Source organism: Meles meles, chromosome X (genome assembly GCF_922984935.1).
Source record: "Meles meles chromosome X, mMelMel3.1 paternal haplotype, whole genome shotgun sequence".
In the NCBI taxonomy this organism is placed as follows: Eukaryota; Metazoa; Chordata; class Mammalia; order Carnivora; family Mustelidae; genus Meles; species Meles meles.
Genome location: NC_060087.1, coordinates 62280849 through 62300478, shown reverse-complemented (window position 1 = coordinate 62300478; position 19630 = coordinate 62280849). Strand labels below are relative to the sequence as shown.

At 36.9% G+C, this 19630-nt stretch overlaps 1 protein-coding gene and 1 pseudogene across 2 annotated transcripts in view; both read right to left on the bottom strand.

Annotated features, from left to right (window-relative positions):
* Positions 1–2496: 2496 nt before the first annotated feature.
* The window catches only part of ABCB7 (ATP binding cassette subfamily B member 7), a 162447-nt gene continuing 145313 nt past the window's right edge, over positions 2497–19630 (bottom strand). For both annotated transcript variants that reach the window (XM_045995536.1, XM_045995537.1), the window contains one exon: positions 2497–4098. In XM_045995536.1, the coding sequence (XP_045851492.1) occupies positions 3883–4098 (216 nt within the window). In that variant the 3' untranslated portion in view covers positions 2497–3882. The remainder of the gene's footprint in view (positions 4099–19630) is intronic.
* LOC123935089 lies at positions 7061–7638 on the bottom strand (annotated as a pseudogene).

The window sequence follows — 19630 nt, the reverse complement described above, 5'->3', positions numbered from 1 at the left end:
CAGAATAGTTTGCTTCCACTCAAAGAATGGAGACTGGGTGGTGAAGTCCTCTTGGCTGTGCCTGTGAGGAATAAATTTCTTCAACACAGAGTTGGGGGGTAAAAAATGCAGGCAGCTACCCCTGCCAGGGTGAAATCAGAGCCCTGGAGTGGGAGCTGGGGGGAGGAGCCCTACCTCCTCCCAACATCTTCACCACACCTGCCTAAATAGAATACCCAAGGTCAAGCTTCTGTAACACAGACCTGGTATGGTATAAGTTATGCAGGTAATTCTTCAAATGCCAGACTTGCTATTCTTACTGATATTTAATAGTTTTTTTTTTAAGATTTTATTTATTTATTTGACAGACAGAGATCACGAGTAGGCAGAGAGGCAGGCAGAGAGAGAGGAAGGGAAGCAGGCTCCCTGCTGAGCAGAGAGCCCGATGTGGGGCTCGATCCCAGGACCCTGGGATCATGACCTGAGCCGAAGGCAGAGGCTTTAACCCACTGAGCCACCCAGGCGCCCCTAATAGGCTTTCTTGAATCAATGTTTTTCCAATTGATATATGCCCTTTGCACAATTTCTAGAGATTTTTAAATTATTGTTTTTAAAAAATAATTTCAAACAGTTAAGTTGTTTTGCTGCAGAGAAGGTCTACTGAGCTGCTCACTTCAACATTCTGGAAATCTCAGCCATCAATATATTTTTAAACTTAGCTTCTGAGTGGAAATGTCCAGCAAAAAGAGAAATGGAGTAGGTGTTAAGAGCCAGAGTTTTCATTCCAACTTGGTCTCTTGCAAAACCAGTGATTTCTCCTGAAATTCAGTTTCCGAATGAGGAAATTACATTAAAAGCTTCGATATTGCAACTCTAAATACCCTATGCTTTTATAAAGTAGAAATGGGAATAGAAGGTAATCAGTGAAAAATGTTCTGTAGCTGTGTGAGAACAGGATATAAGAAAACAATCCACTGCCTTTTTAAGCCGAAACTGTTCCAACTTGTTTTTAATTAGAACAATTAATTCTAATTCTACTTAATCAAAATACTAGTTTTGCATGCTTTGCAGTAAAAAAATTTCTTAGTCCAAAGGTTTCCTTCCTAACCATTAGAACTGAAAAACTTGGGGCAATGGAAAGTTGCCTTTCACTGACTGGTCATCAAAAATATAACAGCTTAATGCTAAGTGAAAGCACTATAATTTACTACCATTTTACCTATATTATGAAATCTGCAAATAATTACTTTCTCTCTATGACAATTCCAAGTTTTCACCTTCTGCATAAGGCTCTAAGGCCATACCCCAGGGTGTCTATTAATTATTCTTATTTACTCTGTGTGAATGACAAAATATCAGTTCTCCCTATGCACTGCAGAAAAAAGTTGCTTCAATGGGCCACCCATTTCTAGTCACAAAGATATATTGTTTATTTAGTAATGATTATCTATACAAATTGCTATAACAATAAAACTAATAAAGAACCTCCCTTGCTGAGTTGTTTTTGTCTTAACTAATAGTTTTAACCAGTGTATTTAATATGTCCTTTACTATATAGTTTACATTCAAAATCTATATACTCAAAGCAGGGGGAAATGGGACTTTTTATAATTTAAGAAAGCTGCCAATGCAAATATATTTAAAAGCTTTCAATTATTAATCTACAACAGAACATCCTATGATAAAGGTAGAAGGTATATATGAATTATAAATATACACTTGCAAAAGTTGCTACTTACTGATACATCCAGAAATTAGGAAGGATGACAGCAAGAAGACAACATGGACAAAGTGACCCAGAAACAAAAATTCATTTAATCTTTAAATACCTTATCCTTAAAGCAAAATTATCTATCTACCTATCTATCTATCTATGCACGGAGGGAGAGAATCTTAAGCAGGTTCAATGCCCAACTCAGTGCCCAACGCAGGACTTGATCACATGACCCTGAGATCATGACCTGAAAGCAAGAGTTTAACGCTTAACAGACTGAGCCATGGAGGTGCCCCTTAAAACTTATTTTTATACTAACCATTTGTACAAACTGATCTTCATCAACATCTAAGGGAAAAGGCAAAATACTTATCATAAGATATATAAAAGATGCATATCCCTATAGAGTTAAAGTAAATGCATACTTTGAGTTTGTCCACATGCCTAGGCCTCTTTTTGATTTTCATAGTTAACCCTTACATTTGAACTGCTGAAAAAACTTCCAAATGAACCTATCCATTCACCAAGATATTTCTATGTTAAAAACTCTAAGGAAGACATCAGTTTTTCTGATCCCAAATTACTCGTTTCAATTTTTGTAGATTGGGATTGCCTTTAGGAAGGAAATATGCAATTTTTAAAACACAGGGATATAAGAAATAAAACCCCATCATCTTGCTCCATTTCAGAGCCCATATTCTAAAACTGTAGCTTATTCATCCCAATCCATTAAAAAATTATGTTTCAACATTGATTTAAAAAATTTATACTTTATACACCTTTATGTGAATATGTAATATTGTAATGTAAAATTATTGTTATAATAAATGCCACTTTTCTTGACGTTTTCTTCTGAGTGAGTCATCCTAGGAAGCTTTCCTTTTGTTCATTATTTCACTGTATGGAACCATCTTAATATGATGAAGGTAAGAGAAAATATTTAAGACTTACTTAATGGCCCTAACAATAACTGTTTTTTAGGTTATTCAAGTTTTTATTAGCTGAAAATACTGGCTAATGCTCACATGATCCAATGGTCTTGAGACCACCGCTAATCATATGAAAAGAAAATAGCTTTTTCAAAAAGAAAAGAAGCTATTTAAATTGGAAAAAGAGAGGAGCTTCTAAGTGAACATATACCAATATTTTATTAACAGGTAAAACTTGATCATTTTGTTTGGGCTCTTCCTTGTGAAGTCACATTTAAAGGAACTCATTAAATTACTGAAGAAGGAAGGGAAAGATCCTGTAATAAATTCTGACGTGTCACTGATTAAAGTCCCAATCATCTAGAGTACATATACACAACTTTCTCCTATTTACCTCAAGGTCATTAATAATCTTTAAGTGGTTGCTGCTTTTATACAGTTGTGAGCATGTGCACACACACATATCTGTGTATGTATACATTCCATTTAGTTTTTTCTTTATATAGCTCCAGACAGCAAAAGCACTATAGTTAAGATGGAAATAAAGAGCAGTTAACTTCCTAAGCTTTTTAGATCATTCCCAGTATGACAACTGTCAAATTACATCAGGGTTTTAAGTGTTAAAGAGAAAGGCATAAATTTTGGTCCCAAACAAGAGCAATAACTCATTTTGATGAAAAAATAAAATTCCCACCACTAGAGATGCCAGTTAATGATGAAGAACATTCTACATACATACGTGAGAATTAAGGTTTTTCCTCCAAAAGCTATACAGTGGCAGACTTTAAAAAATGAAGGTGTAGGTATCTTTGAAGTATGTCAGCAAGGAGGGAGGAGGAGAAACAATGAACCTACATTGTCCTCTTTTAAAAAGAAAAAAAAAAAAAAGAAATGGATACTTTTCATCTAAACTGTAAGCATAAAGGAGACTTAAAAAAAACTATTAAAATTTGGAATCCAATGTAATTCATCTGATTATGGATATCAAATGGCTATCAGGCCCCCCAAAATGGAAATGGGGCAAAGTGAAATAGTAACAAAAAACAGGCTTTAGGCATAACTAAGGCAGTAACAAGAAGGTAATTTGGGGCTAAATGCAGATGTCACATTAAATATTGTGAAAGATGTAAAACTCAAATTTCTTTTCAAACAAATCTTATCTTAAAAAAGGATTATAGAAAATGGGAATGCATGATTTTTTTTTAATAAAACAATTCTGCTTCAGTGCAAATGTGTCAAAAAAAAAATGTCTCGTGCAACTTAGCAGGAACAGTTTCCACAGCCTTTCACACTATTGACAATTTCTTCTTGTAGTTTCTTCCTTTCCTCCTCTTTGGACGTATTTTCTTTTTTTGCATCCCATGTGGGGTTATTATGGTTCTGCACACGGTTACTTTGTGTATGCCACATTTCTGAATAGATACTGCCAGGGTTTGCAAGCAAACCATGGTGGGTACCACGTTCCGCTATCTTACCCTAAAAAGCAAAAGCAAGAGAAACATAGAAAAAGGTCACATAACTAGCATAATAACTGAAAATACATAATAATTTCTAACTAAGGATTTTGAAGGATTTCCGTTCATTATAATACCTCTCCCAATTCTGTATCCATAGCACAAGTAGGAAAAATTGAGGTAGGGATGCTTTCTTCACTACTAAGGTATTAGTGTAGTGAACAAACAAAAAGCTATGAAATCCTATATACCATAAACCATTTCACTTAAAAGAAATGATATTTTAATGTTTTATTTTTAATTTTGAAGGGCAGAAAAGGAAGGTGAAAAATTTTAAAGGTGATTGTAATTGGTAAATATTTAATCAAAAGCACTGTGATTTGTAACAGGGACTTAAATACCCTGAAATCCTTATGTATACTTTAAAATAAAAGATTTCTCCATGAAAAGCTTACTTCTTCCAGTAGCTATTTTTGTTAACAATGGATATTAAACTTAACATTACAGACTTGGTATAGATTCCAAACTCGTATCGACAATTAATTTGCCTCTGACAGCTACTGTTAAACATGGTGGGAGACAAAAGGAGTTTTGTCACTTTTACTGGTACTCCCAGTTACAGGATCTTTACAAATATACCCTTAAGCAAAACAACTAAAATTTGTTCCACATCTGAGTGGTTAATTTAAGACTCCTCTTTCATTGCCAGCTAGCCAGTTTAAAAAAGAACTATTTTGCTCAGCTGTTTAAATTCCTCTGGATTGTGAGGAACATAGTTCTCAACCTAGGTATGTGTAGATCACTTCGTTGGCACAAAACTCCCCTTGGATTACATGGTTTATATTTTTCTATTTACCATTGTCAAAAACAAAATCCTCAGTGAAAACTTCATCAAAAGTTTCTAGAAAAAATAAAATTATTTTTGTGGAAACACCAATGAAATAAATCACAAATAATTATCCTATAGTAAAAATGTATAAAATATATTTTAAATTACTTTTATTTATATTAAAGCACAAATGTATATATCTTAAAAAGTAAGATTAAAAGCTTATAACAAATTGGGGGAGGGGGAGCGGGCTATGGACATTGGGGAGGGGAGGCGAACCATAAGAGACTATGGACTCTGAAAAACAACCTGAGGGTTTTGAAGGGTCAGGGGTGGGAGGTTGGGGGAACAGGTGGTGGGTGATGGGGAGGGCACGTTTTGCATGGAGCACTGGGTGTTGTGCAAAAAGAATGAATACTGTTACGCTGAAAAAATAAATAAAAAGGGAAAAAAAAAAAAAGCTTATAACAAAAAGGTCTTTTGTCTCCTCCTTCATACCTATCTCCTTCCTATCCACAAATTCATAGCTATTTCTTCTTGTATTTACAAACACATATATGAATATATACATGTATTATGAAATTCAGCACTCCTATGCTACCCCACATTACCACTGCTTCATTTTTACACTCTTCTAATAGCACTGGTCATAGCACAGGTGTTGTTTAAGTTAATATTCAGTGTTTACCTTATTATGACCATGTAAAGCATTACCTGCTGAGTCAAGTAGATACTAGAATTTTATATATTTTTTCTTGTAAAATTTTTGTTCTTCCTGGACTTAGTAACTGCCACATTTTTTTTTTGTTTTCTTAGTTTTCTATGTCACTATTGGTAATTCTCTCTAAACTTTCTTCCAGAATTATAAAGACTATAGTCTATAAAGTCTAAATACTATTTTTCTCATAATCAATTGTATTAGGGGATCTATTATTTCAATCCCCCATGACTATCACCCCTTTGAGACAATCCTCTCACAACTTTTAAGGTTGTTTTATTTATCCTCAACTGTAAAATTTTACAATATGTGTTCTGGTGTGTGTGTGTGTGTGTTTTCTTTTCCATTCATTGTGCTGGGTACCTTTCAATATGGAAACTCATGCTTCTCCCAATTTAGCAACTGCCACATTTGCTTTTTCTCACTTCATCATCTAAATTTACACTATTTTTTGCTAATTCATTTGAGAATGAGTTATGAACATCATTACATTTCACTCCTAAATATTTCATTAGCATGTATCTCCTAAAAACAAGAATATTTTTGTATTGACTAGAATACAAATATTTATAGAATACAAATATTTATAGAAATTTATCTAACATATAGTCCATAGTCGAATTTCACCTGCTGTCCCAATAATATATCCTTTATATATTTTTCCACCCAGAATTCAATTAGGATCAATACACTGAATTTATAAGTTTTCGAGTCTGTGGGGTATGTATGACACTGACATTTCTAAAATACCCAGGTGTGTTTTTTAAAGAATGCCATTTAAGTTGTTTTTTGTTTAGTGCTCCTGATTATTAGATCCAGGCTAAACATTTTTAGTAGAAATACAATACAGGTGATGTTGTGCCCCCCTGCATCAGTTCAGGAAGTACACAATGTCAATTTACTCCACAATAAAGAATATTAAGTTTGATCCTTTCGTTAAGGCAGTGTACCAGATTTCTCTATTTTTTTTAATTCTTACTTAATTTCTATTAAGCACCAGCTTAATACTACAGAAAGTTCCAATCACCTTTCAACAACCCATTCTTCCCTCCCCCAACCAAATTCTTGATAAAGAGCTCTTCGAGGGGCGCCTGGGTGGCTCAGTGGATTAAAGCCTCTGCCTTATGCTCGGGTCGTGATCTCAGGGTCCTGGGATCGAGCCCCGCATCGGGCTCTCTGCTCAGCAGGGAGCCTGCTTCCCTTCCTCTCTCTCTGCCTGCCTCTCTGCCTACTTGTGATCCCTCTCTCTCTGTCAAATGAATAAATAAAATCTTTAAAAAAAAAAAAAAGTTTAAAAAAAAGAGCTCTTCGAGTGAAGACACTTCACTTCACTCTCTTCTCTCTTCTGTATAAAACTTTATCAAATAAAGGCAAATAACTGTGTACATCTTGCTGTAAAATGCTGCTCATGGCTGTGGAAAATGTCTGCGGAAAATGTCTGCCCAGGCTCTTTTCACTGTCCAGGTCCTGAAAGACTCTTGTTCATGAACTGTCTCTTCACAAAGCAAGTCCACCACTTGCTAGGTTTATCATTCTGAAGGTCAAAAACTTTCTCACAAAGTCTCAGTCCAGTCTCTTGTCTCAACTGCTGTAAGTAGGCCCTCATCACCTCATCTTCCTGTTTGTTTGCTGGTTTGGCATAAATCGCATGGAAATAAATAAATAAATAAAATAAATCGTGGAAAACCAGGCTCTCCAGGAATGGGAAAATTAGTGATTCCCAGTGTATGCATTTCTTTTTCACCTTGGCTTTTGGAACTGCACTTTTGGAGTTTCTTTAGACACTCAGAAATGTAGAGAGTTATATACATCAAGGTTCTATCAGCTTAATTCTTAATCTCATAGTTTTGGAAGAAGACATTGGCCTTGAAGTAATAGATGGCTTCACCCACAATATCTGTATCTTTTGTCTCTCTAGAGGCAGGTCCTTTGAACTGACTTCTGATAGGCAACAGTGGCATGTTTCCAATGATTTTGGTGTCCGGATCCATGAGAGATGAGTGGTAAGCCGGCATCTTGGCGGTGCCCTGGTTTCAAGCAAGATGAGGAGAAATTTCTCTATTTTAAAGGTACTTTTTCTCTTTGAAATTAATCTATGGGTTACATTTTCAAACTGTATAAATAATCCATTCCCCAATATTTTTTTTCACCATAGGGTTTTAGCAATCAATGATGATGCTTAGCTATAGTCATTATTACAATGGTAGTTGCAAAATATGATTTTCTAAATTTATCATTCCTTCTACAAGTGACAGTTGGCATGCTTTTTTTATTTTATTTATTTGACAGAGAGAAATCACAAGTAGGCAGAGAGGCAGGCAGAGAGAGAGGAGGAAGCAGGCTCCCCGCGGAGCAGAGAGCCCGATGTGGGGCTTGATCCCAGGACGCTGGGATCATGACCTGAACCGAAGGCAGAGGCTTTAACCCACTGAGCCACCCAGGCGCCCCTAGTTGGCATGCTTCTTAAAGAAGATCCCCATACTTCTGCACTGTTGTGAAATTATAGGTTAGTTTTTTACTGAACATGCTGTAGTTCACAAGTATCATTTTTTTTTTTATGTTTGAATTATCCCACATTGGGCCAATGGGAGCCCACACAAAATGGTTTTTGTGTCTTTGTGATAGGTATTCATTAGTTTTCTCACTCCAGATACTGAATCAGTCATTTATTCAAAGAATTTTGGTTCCTTTTAGTGAGGAACAGTATTTAGTGCTCAAGATCTATGGGCTAGTTATACTTATTACCGCTGGGATTTCACTGCTTCTAGGTCTTTTCAGTGAAAAATTAGGAACTTCTTTATCATCTTCTGATAATTCTGTTCCAATATAACATCACAAGGTTGCCCCTCTTCCCACATTCCATTTTTAATCTTTCTTCTCCCAAGTAAGATTACTGTTTTACAACAACATTAATATATTTACTCATATATGCACTCTTAAAATATACAAAAAAGAATTCTGAATAGGCTCCTTCCATACTACTGATTATAACAGAATTAATTTCAAAGTTTTATTTACTTTTGACCTTATATTCCACTAAGGGTAAATAATCAGAGTAATGTGGTCAATAGTCACTTGGATTGTTTTTCTCTTGCATGTTTGTTATCAATTTGTTATGCAGTTAGTTCCACTTCTATTTGTAATCACTTTTTGCTTTTCTCTGTCCTTGCTGATGTTCAAACATTTAAATATATAAAAACATTACTATGGTTCAAAAATAAAAATAATACAAAAAAAGGAGCTAAGATGGTAGAGTAGGAGACCGTAGGCTTGCTACATCCCTCAAACACAGCCGGATAAATATCAGCTCATTCTGAATAGCCAAGAAATCGATCTGAGGACTGACAGAACAAACCGCACAATTAGAGGGAGAAGAGGCTACATTGTGGAAAATAGGAGATACAGAGACCTGGTTTGGGAGAGAAATAGATAATTGGTGCTGCAGAGAGGAAGGAGCCCAGGTTGCAGAGGGGGGTTAGAGAGAAAGGAATGCAGAGGGGATCACACAATGAAAATGCTTCCCAAACTCATTAACTGAGAAAACAAGGGGATGATTTCCATGGGTTTTTTTCCTGGCACAGCTGACAGAATCCTGAGGGTGCTGCAGTTCTCCTAAAGGCAGGAAGGTAAACCGAGGTCAGATGGCATGATCTGAGGATTTCCTGACATTCACTGGGAGAAATGGATCCTCTTTCCTAGAATGCTTTTGAGAGAGATGTCATTGCCTCTCTGGGGACAAAGGAGTCAGTGGGCAGCATTTCTGTCCCCTACCCCTAAGAATAGGTACTGAGACACCTGGTGAGGACAGCAAAGTCAGACCCTGGCTGCTTAGTGAGCTCTGCTCCAAACTGCACACTCCTGAGCTCTGGTGAGACTGCCCTTCTGGGTCAAACCTGCACCACCCTCAGACCAGAACAGGTCCCCAGCACACCAAGTCTCTAAAGATTAGAATTTTAAAACTCAGCCAGCCTGACTGGGGAAGAGCGTAAAGTTCACACGGTTCTGCAATAGGAAGGCAAGCAACCCGGACACAAACAGTGAGAAAACAATGATCTAAAAAACACTTAGGGTGCATGAAGGGAGTTTATTTGCTCCTCTGGGAGTGCTTCCCTGACATTAAGTGAGCACGAACTCCCCTCTCAAGGGAAAAAAGAACTGGCTGGTGCCACCTCCCTCCACTGGCCTTCAGCATAAACTAACTTCAGTAAATAGAAGAGTGCCAACACAGGCTGCTTAATTGCTTACATCAACCCTATTCCTCTGCACTCTACTGGTATGGCTTGTCTCAGGCAAGTGTGCCTGAGAACCAGTACAGCAGGCTCCTCCCCCAGAAGACCAGCACAAACTCCCACAGGCATCATGTCTACTGACCACAGACTTCTGCAAAGCTTCAGCTCTAGTGAAAATGGCACCAGGTCTTTTTAAACAAGCAGACAAGAGCATAACTAGTTAAAACTTGCCACACTCTGGCCAAGGTCCAGACAGTACTCACTGTAGGCAAGGAGAAACTCTGCAGAGTACTGATCTGAGGCGGACAGCAGCCATTAACACAACAGCAGAGTGCACAGAACAGACATCAGAGATGCTTCCTGAAATGACAGGCCCTGGACATTATATGATCTCTTCTTCATAACACCATTACATCTCAAGAGCAGGAAACACCACAACAGGCTTTCCTAACACAGAGAAGAAAACAATACCTAGACAAAATCCCAAGACAGGAATTCATCACAAAAGAAAGAACAAGGTCATGGCCAGGGATCTAAACAAAATACATACAAATAATAGGCCTAACTGAGAAATTAAAGCAACAGTCATTAAGGATATTAGCTGGGCTTGAGAAAAGCATAGAAGACACCAGAGAGACCCATACCACAGAGATACAAGAGCTTAAAAACAATCATGACAAAATGAAAAATGCAGTAACAGATTCAAAAACTGACTAGATGCAATGACCACATGGAAGAAGAAAAGGAATGAATAAGTGATATAGAAGATACAATTACAGAAAATAAGGAGGCTGATAAAAGGGGGGAAATCTAGGACCTTGCGAGCAGACGTAAAAGAACTCAGTGACTCCACAAAATGTAATTACATTTGTATCACAGGAGTCCCAGAAGAAGAGGAAAAAGGGGAGAGAAGGTTAATTCGAGGAAATAAGAGCTGAAAAATTACCTCATCTGGGGAAAGAAACAAGTCCAGTAGGCACAGAGAACTCCCATCAAAATCAACAAAAGGGACGCCTGGGTGGCTCAGTCAGTTAAGCTGCTGCCTTCAGCTCAGGTCATGATCCCAGCGTCTTGGGATCGAGTCCACACAGGCTACCTGCTTGTGCATTCTTACACACACTCTCTCTCTGATAAATAAATAAAGATCTTTAAAAAAAATCAACAAAAACACAGACCAACATCAGAACATACTGTAGTTAAAGTTACAAAACAAAACAAAACAGAGACACAGAAAAAATCCTAAAGTAGCAAGACAAAAGGAATACATAAGAGGGAAGACAAACTATATTAGCAGCAGACCTGCCCATAAAAACTTAGCAGGCTGGAACAGAGAGGCAAGATATATTCAATGTGCTGAATAGGAAAAATATGCAGGTAACAATACTCTTATCCAGCAAGGCTGTCATTCAGAATAGAAAGAGAGAGTTTCCCAAACAGACAGTAAAGGATTTCGTGACCACTAAACCAGCCCTGCAAGAAATATTAAAGGGGACTCTTTGAGTGGGAAAGAAAGACCAAAACTGACAAAGACTTCAAAGTAACACAGAAAACTGTCAGGAACAATGACAAAACAAGTAATAAAATGGTACTAAATTCATATCTAACAATAATTACTCTGAATGTAAATGGACTAAATGGTCCAATCAAAAGATGTATGGTGTCAGACGGGATTAAAAAAAATTAAAAAAAAACCCAAGATATACTATATCTATATCTATCTATATGTCTATATCTATATATCTATATCTATATATAGATACCTATAAAAAAACCAAGATATACTATATCTATATCTATAGATATCTATATATAGATATCTATAGATATAGATATAGTATATATAGTATATATACTATATACTGCCTACAAGAGACTCATTTTAGACCTAAAGAGACCTGCAGATTCAAAGTAAGGGGATGGAGAAATATTTACCATGCAAATGGACATCAAAAAATGCCAGAGTAGCAATACTTATAACAGATAAACTAGACTTTGAAACAAAGACTGTAAGAAAAGATGGAGAAGGGCATTATATAATAAAAAAGGGGTCTACCCAATTAAGAAGATCTCCCCCACCTTGGGAGAATTCAAATAAATAAATTAATTAATAAAAAAACATAAAAGAACTCATTGATAATAATACAAAAAAACAGCAGGGCATGCTTATATCAAGTGACAGATCATCTAAACAGAAAATCAGTAAGAAAACAATGGCTTTGAATGATATACCAGATTAGATGGATTTAAGAGAGAGATCCATATGGTTTCACTTACTTGTAGAACATAAGGAATAACGTGGAGGACATTAGGCAAAGGAAAGGAAAAGTGAATTGGGGCAAATCAGAGAGAGAGATGAACCATGAGGGACTGTGGACTCTGTGAAACAATCTGAGGCTTTTTGAGGGGAGTGGGGTGGGGGAAGCCTGGTGGTAGGTATTAAGGAGGGCACATATTGCATGGAGTACTGGGTATTGTATATAAACAATGAATCTTGGAACACTGCATCAAAAACTACTGATGTATTTTATGGTGACCGACATAACACAATAATACACACACACACACACACACACACACATATAGAGAGAGAGATTGATTTAGAACAGAATTTCATCTTAAGCAGAATATATATTATTTTCAAATACACATAGGGCAGTCTCCAGAACAGATCACATACTGGTCACAACTCAAGCCTCAACAAGTACAAAAAGAATGAAATCACACCATGCATACTTTCTGACCACAATGCTATGACCCTGAAATCAACCACAAGATAAATTTTGAGAAAAACCACAAATACATGGAAGGTAAATAACATGCTACTAGAAAATAAATAAACTAGAAAATAAAAGAAATTAGGAAGAAACACAGAAACAAATGAAAATGAAAACATGACAGCCTATAATATTTGGGATGTAGCAAAAACAGTCATAAGAGGGAGTATACAGCAATACAGGTCTAACTCAAATAGAAAAATCTCAAATACGCAACATAACCTTACACATAAAGGAGCTAGAAAAAGAACAACAATGATGAGCACTAGGTGTTATATGCAACTAATGAATCACTGAACATTACATCAAAAACTATTGATTTTGGCTAATTGAATTTAAATTTAAAAAATGAAACAAAGGAAAAAGAACAACAAATGAAGGCTAACACTAGCAGAAGTGAAATAAGAAGATTAGACTACAAATAAATAATATAGAAATCAAAAACACAGGAGAATAGAACAATGAAACCAGGAGCTGGTTCTCTGAAAAAATTAATAAAATTGATAACCCCCTGGCCAGACTTATAAAAAAGAGGAAGGCTCCAAAAAAATAAAATAGAGAATTCATAAATAATAATATAAAAATACAAACAAATAAAATAATATTATGAAAAATTGTATGTCAACAAATTGAGTAATCTGGAAGAAATGGATAAATTGCTAGAAACATATAAACTACCAAAACTGAAACAGGAAGAAACAAAAACCTTGAACAGACATAACCAGTGAAGAAACTGAATCAGTAATAAAAAATCTGTCAACAAACAAAAGTCCAGGGCCATACGGCTTCACACGGGAATTCTATTAAATCTTTAAAGAAGAGTTAATACCTATTTTTCTTAATAGAAATGGAAGGAAAACTTCCAAACTCATTCTATGAGACCCACATTATTCTGATTCCAAAATCAAAGACTCCACTAAGAAAGAGAACTACAGGCGAATATCTCTGATGGATACGGATGCAAAAATTCTCAACAAAATACTATCAAATTGAATACAACAGTACAGAAAAAGAATCAATCACCACAATCAATTGGGATCTATTCCTACACTACAGGAATGGTTCAATATTTGCAAATAAATCAATGTGATACACCACATTAATAAAAGAGGGTAAGAACCATATGATCCTCTCAATAGATGCAGAAAAAACATTTGAAAACATATAGCATCCATTCTTGATAAAAACCCCTCAAAGGGGCGCCTGGGTGGCTCAGCGGGTTAAAGCCTCTGCCTTCAGCTCAGGTCGTGATCCCAGGGTCCTGGGATCGAGCCCCGCATCGGGCTCTCTGCTTGGCTGGGAGCCTGCTTCCTCCTCTCTCTCTCTCTGCCTGCCTCTCTGCCTACTTGTAATCTCTATCTGTCAAATAAATAAATCTTTAAAAAAAAAAAAAAAAAAAAAAAAAAAAAAAAAAAACCCCTCAAAAACCGAGGGACAGAGGGAACATACCTTGATACTATAAAGGCCATATATGAAAGACAACAGCTATTATCATCCTCAATGGGGAAAAACTGAGTGCTTTTCATCCAGCATCAGGAAAAAGACAAGGATGTCTACTCTCACTACTTTCATTTAACACAGTATTAGAAATCCTAGCCTCAGCAAACAGATAACAAAAAGAAATAAAATGTATCCAAATCAGCAAAGAAGTCAAACTTTCACTATCTGCAGATGACAGGGTACTCTATATAGAAAATCCAAAAGACTCCACCAAAAAATTGCTGGAACTCATACATGCATTCTGGCCAGTTGCAGGATACAGAATCAACATACAGAAATCTGTTGCATTTCTATAAACCTATAATGAAGCAGCAGAAAGAAAAATCAAGAAATCGATCCCATTTGCAACTGAACAAAAACCGTAAGACACCTAGGAAGAAACCTAACCATAGAGGTAAAAGATCTGTATTATGAAAACTTAGAAAACACTGATGAAAGAAACTGAAGATGACAGAAAGGGAAAAACGTTCCATGCTCATGAATTGGAAGAACAAGTGTTGTTCAAATGACTATACTACTGAAAGCAATCTATACATTTAACGCAATCCTTATCAAAATACGAACAGCATTTTTCACAGAGCTAGAACAAAGAATCTTAAAATTTGTATGGGACAAAAGCAAGAGGCATCACAATTCTGGACTTCAAGTTATCTGTAGTAATCTGGATGGTATAGTAGTGGTACAAAAACAGACACACGGATGAATGGAACAGAACAGAGAACCCAGAAATGGACCCCAAAATATAAGGTCAACTAATGTTCAACAATACAGGAAAAACTATCCAAAGGGACACAGTCTCTTCAAGAGATGGTGTTGGAAAAACTGGACAGAAACATAAAAGAGAATGAAACTGGACCACTTTCTTACATCATAAACAAAAATAAACTCAAAATGGATGAAATACCTAACTGTGAGACAGGAAACCATCAAAATCCCAGAGAAGAAAACGGGCAATAACCTCTCTGACATCAGCCATAGCAACTTCTTACTTGGTATGTCTCAAAAGCAAGGCAAACAAAAGCAATAATAAACTTATCAGGGCTTTTCCTGCCACTGAATTCCCATATGAATTCTAGCAATTTTGGGGTGGAGTCTTTTGGGTTTTTCACATAAAGTTATCAGGTCATCTGTGGAGAGTGAGAGTTTGACTTCTTTGCCAATTCAGATGCCTTTTATCTCTGTGTTGTCTGACTGCTGAGGCTAGGACTTCTAGTACTATGCTAACCAGCAGTGGTGATAGTGGACATCCCTGCTGTGTTCCTGACCTTAGAAGAAAAGCTCTCAGTTTTTTCCCCACTGAGAAAGATATTTGCTGTGGATCTTTCATAGATGGCCTTTATGATACTGAGGTATGTTCTATCCCCACACTGTGGAGAGTTTTAATCAAGAAAGGATGCTGTACTTTGTCAAATGCTTTTCAACATCTGTTAAGAGTATCATATGGTTCTTTTCTTTTATTTATGTAGTATATCGCACTGATTGATTTGTGGATGCTGAAGTACCCTTGCGGCCCAGAAATAAATCCCACTTCATCCTGGTGAATAATCCTTTTAATGTACTGTTAGATCCTACTGGCTATTATTCTGGTGAAAATTTTTGCATCCATGATCATCAGGGACATCGGTCTGTAATTCTACTTTTTGGTGGAGTCTTTGTCTCGTTTTGGGATCAAGGTAATGCTGGCCTCATAAAATGAGTTTGGAAAGTTTTCCTTCCATTTCTAATTTTTGGAAGTTTCAGGAGAGTTGGTATTAACTCTTCTTTAAATGTTTGGTAGAATTCCCCTGGGAAGCCATCTGGCACTGGGCTCTTGTTTGTTGGGAGATTTTTTTTTTTTTTTTTGGTTGGGAGATTTTGATTACTGCTTCAATTTCTTTCCTGGTTATGGGTCTACTCAGGTTTTCTATTTCTTCCTGGTTCAGTTTTGGTAGTTTATATGTCTCTAGGAACGCATCCATTTCTTCCAGACTGCCTAATTTGTTGGCATATTCAGTCAAGTGGCAGGATATAAAATCAACACACAGAAATCAGTTGCATTTCTACACCTAACAATGTGATTAAAGAAAAAGAAATTAAGGAGTTGATCCCATTTATAGTTGTACCCAGAACCATAAGATACCTAGGAATAAATCTAACCAAAGAGGCAAAGGATCTGTACTCAGAAAACTATAGAATACTCATGAAAGAAATTGAGGAAAACATAAAGAAATGGAAACCCATTCCATGCTCTTGAATTGGAAGAACAAATATTGTTAAAATGTCTATACTACCTAGAGCAATACACACATTCAATGCAATCCCTATTAAAATACCATCAACTTTTGGGGCACCTGGGTGGCTCAGTGGGTTAAGCCTATGCCTTCGACTCAGGTCATGATCTCAGGGTCCTGGGATCGAGCCCCGCATTGGACTCTCTGCTCAGTGGGGAGCCTGCTTCTCTCTCTCTCTCTCTCTCTCTGCCTGCCTCTCTGCCTGCTTGTGATCTCTGTCAAATAAATAAATAAAATATTTTTAAAAATACCATCAACTTTTTCTCAGAACTAGAACTAATAATCCTAAAATCTGTATGAAACCAAAGACCCTGAAGAGCCAAAGGAATGTTGAAAAAGAAAACCAAAGCTGGTAGCATCACAATTCTGGACTTCAAGCTCTATTACAAAGCTGTAATCATCAAGACAGTATGGTACTAGCACAAAAACAGATGTATAGATCAATGGGAACAGAACAAGAACCCAGAAATGGACCCTCAACTCTGTGGTCAACTTATCTTCAAAACAGCAGGAAAGAACATCCAATGGAAAAAAGGCAGTCTCTTCCACAAATGGTGTTAGGAAAACTGGACAGCCACATGCAGAAGAATGAAACTGGACCATTTTTTTACACCATACACAAACACTGACTCAAAATGGATGAAAGACCTAAACATGAGACAGGAATCCATCAAAATCGTAGAGAAGAACACAGGCAGCAACTTCTGTGATGTTGGTCATAGCAACTTCTTGCTAGACACACCTCCAAAGGCACAGGAAACAAAGGCAAAAATGAACTACTGGGACTTCATCAAGTTAAAAAGTTTCTCCACAGCAAAGCAAACAGTTGACGAAACCGAAAGACAACCAAGAGAATGGGAGAAGATATTCGCAAATGACATATCATATAAAGGGCTAGTATTCAAAATCTATAAAGACTTTATGAAACTCAGCACCTAAAGAACAAATAATCCAATCAAAAAATGGGCAGAAGACATGAACAGACATTTTCCCAAAGACACGCAAATGGCCAACAGACCCATGAAAGAGTGCTCAACATCACTCAGCATCAGGGAAATACAAACCAAAACCACGAATACCACCTCACACCAGCTAGAATGGCTAAAATTAACAAGTCAGCAAATGACAGATATTGGGGAGGATGCAGAGAAAGAGGAACCCTCCTACACTGTTGGGAATGCAAGCTGGTGCAGCCACTTTGGAAAACAGTATGGAAGTTCCTCAAAAGTTGAAAGCAGAGCTACCCTACAACCCAGGAACTGCATGACCAGGTATTTTTCCAAAGGATACAAACACAGTGATTTGAAGGGGCATCTGCACCCCGATATTTATAGCAGCAATGTCCACAATAGCCAAACTATGGAAAAGAGCCTAGATGTCCATCAATAGATGAATGGATAAATATATCCACTACGTGTACACACACACACACACACACAGTAACATTACTCAGCCATCAAAAAAAAAAAAAAGAAATCTTGCCATTTGCAATGACATAGTTGGAACTAGAGGGTATTATGCTAAGCAAAACAATTCAATCAGAGAAAGACAATTATCGTATGATCTCACTGGTAGGTGGACTTTAGGAAACAAAACAGAGGATCATAGGGAAAGAGAAGAAAAAATAAAACAAGATACAACCAAAGAGGGAGACAAACCATTAATCTTAGGAAACAAACTGAGATTTGCTGGAGGGGAGGGGTGGGTAGGGGAATGAGGTAACTGGGTGATGGACATTGGGGGGGGTATGTGTTGTAATGAGCACTGTGTATTTTAAGACTGATGAATCAATACCCCTGAAACAAATAATACATTATATGTTAAAAAATAAACTATCCGGGGCGCCTGGGTGGCTCAGTGGGTTAAGCCGCTGCCTTAGGCTCAGGTCATGATCTCAGGGTCCTGGGATCGAGTCCCACATCGGTCTCTTTGCTCAGCAGCGAGCCTGCTTCCCTCTCTCTCTCTCTGCCTGCCTGTCTACTTGTGATCTCTGTCAAATAAATAAATAAAATCTTTAAAAAATAAATAAATAAATAAATAAATAAATAAACTATCGGGACTTTTCAAGATAAAAAGGTTCTGCACAGTGAAGGAAACAACTGGCAAGACTAAAAGGCAACCTCCAAAATGGGAGAAGGTATTTGCAGATGACATATCTGATAAAGGATTAGTATCAAAAATCTATAAAGAATTTATTAAACTCAACACCCAAAAGACCAAATAATCCAGTTTAAAAATGGGCAGAAGATGTGAATAGACATTTTCCCAAAGAAGATACCCACACGGCTACCAGGCACATGAAAAGGTGCTCAACATCTCTCATCGTCAGGGAAATACAAATCAAAACCATGATGATATACCATCTCACACATATTAGGATTGCTAAAATCAACACAAGAAACAATAGGCGTTGGAAAGGATGTGGAGAAAGGGGAACCCTCTTACACTGTTGGTGGGAATGCAAACTGGTTCAGTCATTCTCAAAAACAGTAGGAACGTTCCTCAAAAAGTTAAAAAGAGAACTACCTTACAATCCAGCAATTCTACTTGTAGGTACTTACTGAAAGGATACAAAAATACAGATTCAAAGGCATACATGCACCCCAATGTTTAAAGCTGTTTTATCAACAATATCCAAACTAGGAGAAGAGCCCAAATGCCCACTGACTAATGAATGGATTATGAAGATGTAGTATACATATGTGCATATGCATGCACACATATGCACACACACACAGGAATATTATTCAGCCATCAAAAATAAATCCTTCCATTTGCAAGGATGTGGATGGAGCTAGAGAGTATTATGCTAAGTGAGATAAGTCAGAGAAAGATAAATACCATATGATTTCACTCACTTGTGGAATTTAAGACAGAAAACAGATGAACATGGGGGAGAAGAGAAATCATGAAACAGACTCTTAACTACAGAGAACAAACTGAGAGATGCTGGAGGTGACATGGGTGGGGAGATGGGTTAAATGGGTGATGAGCATTAAGGAGGGCACTTGTGATAAGCACTAGGTGCTGTGATGAATCACTGAATTCTACCCCTGAAACTAGTATCACACTCTATCTTAACTGGAATTTAAAAACTTGAACGACTAAAAAATATATATATATAAAAAAGTATAATCAGGAAAGTCATGCTCCCTTTCCTATCCCTTTTACCTCTTTCTATCTCCGCTCCATAAACAATTTAATTTCTAGTTTATGTTTCCTGAGTTTGTTTTT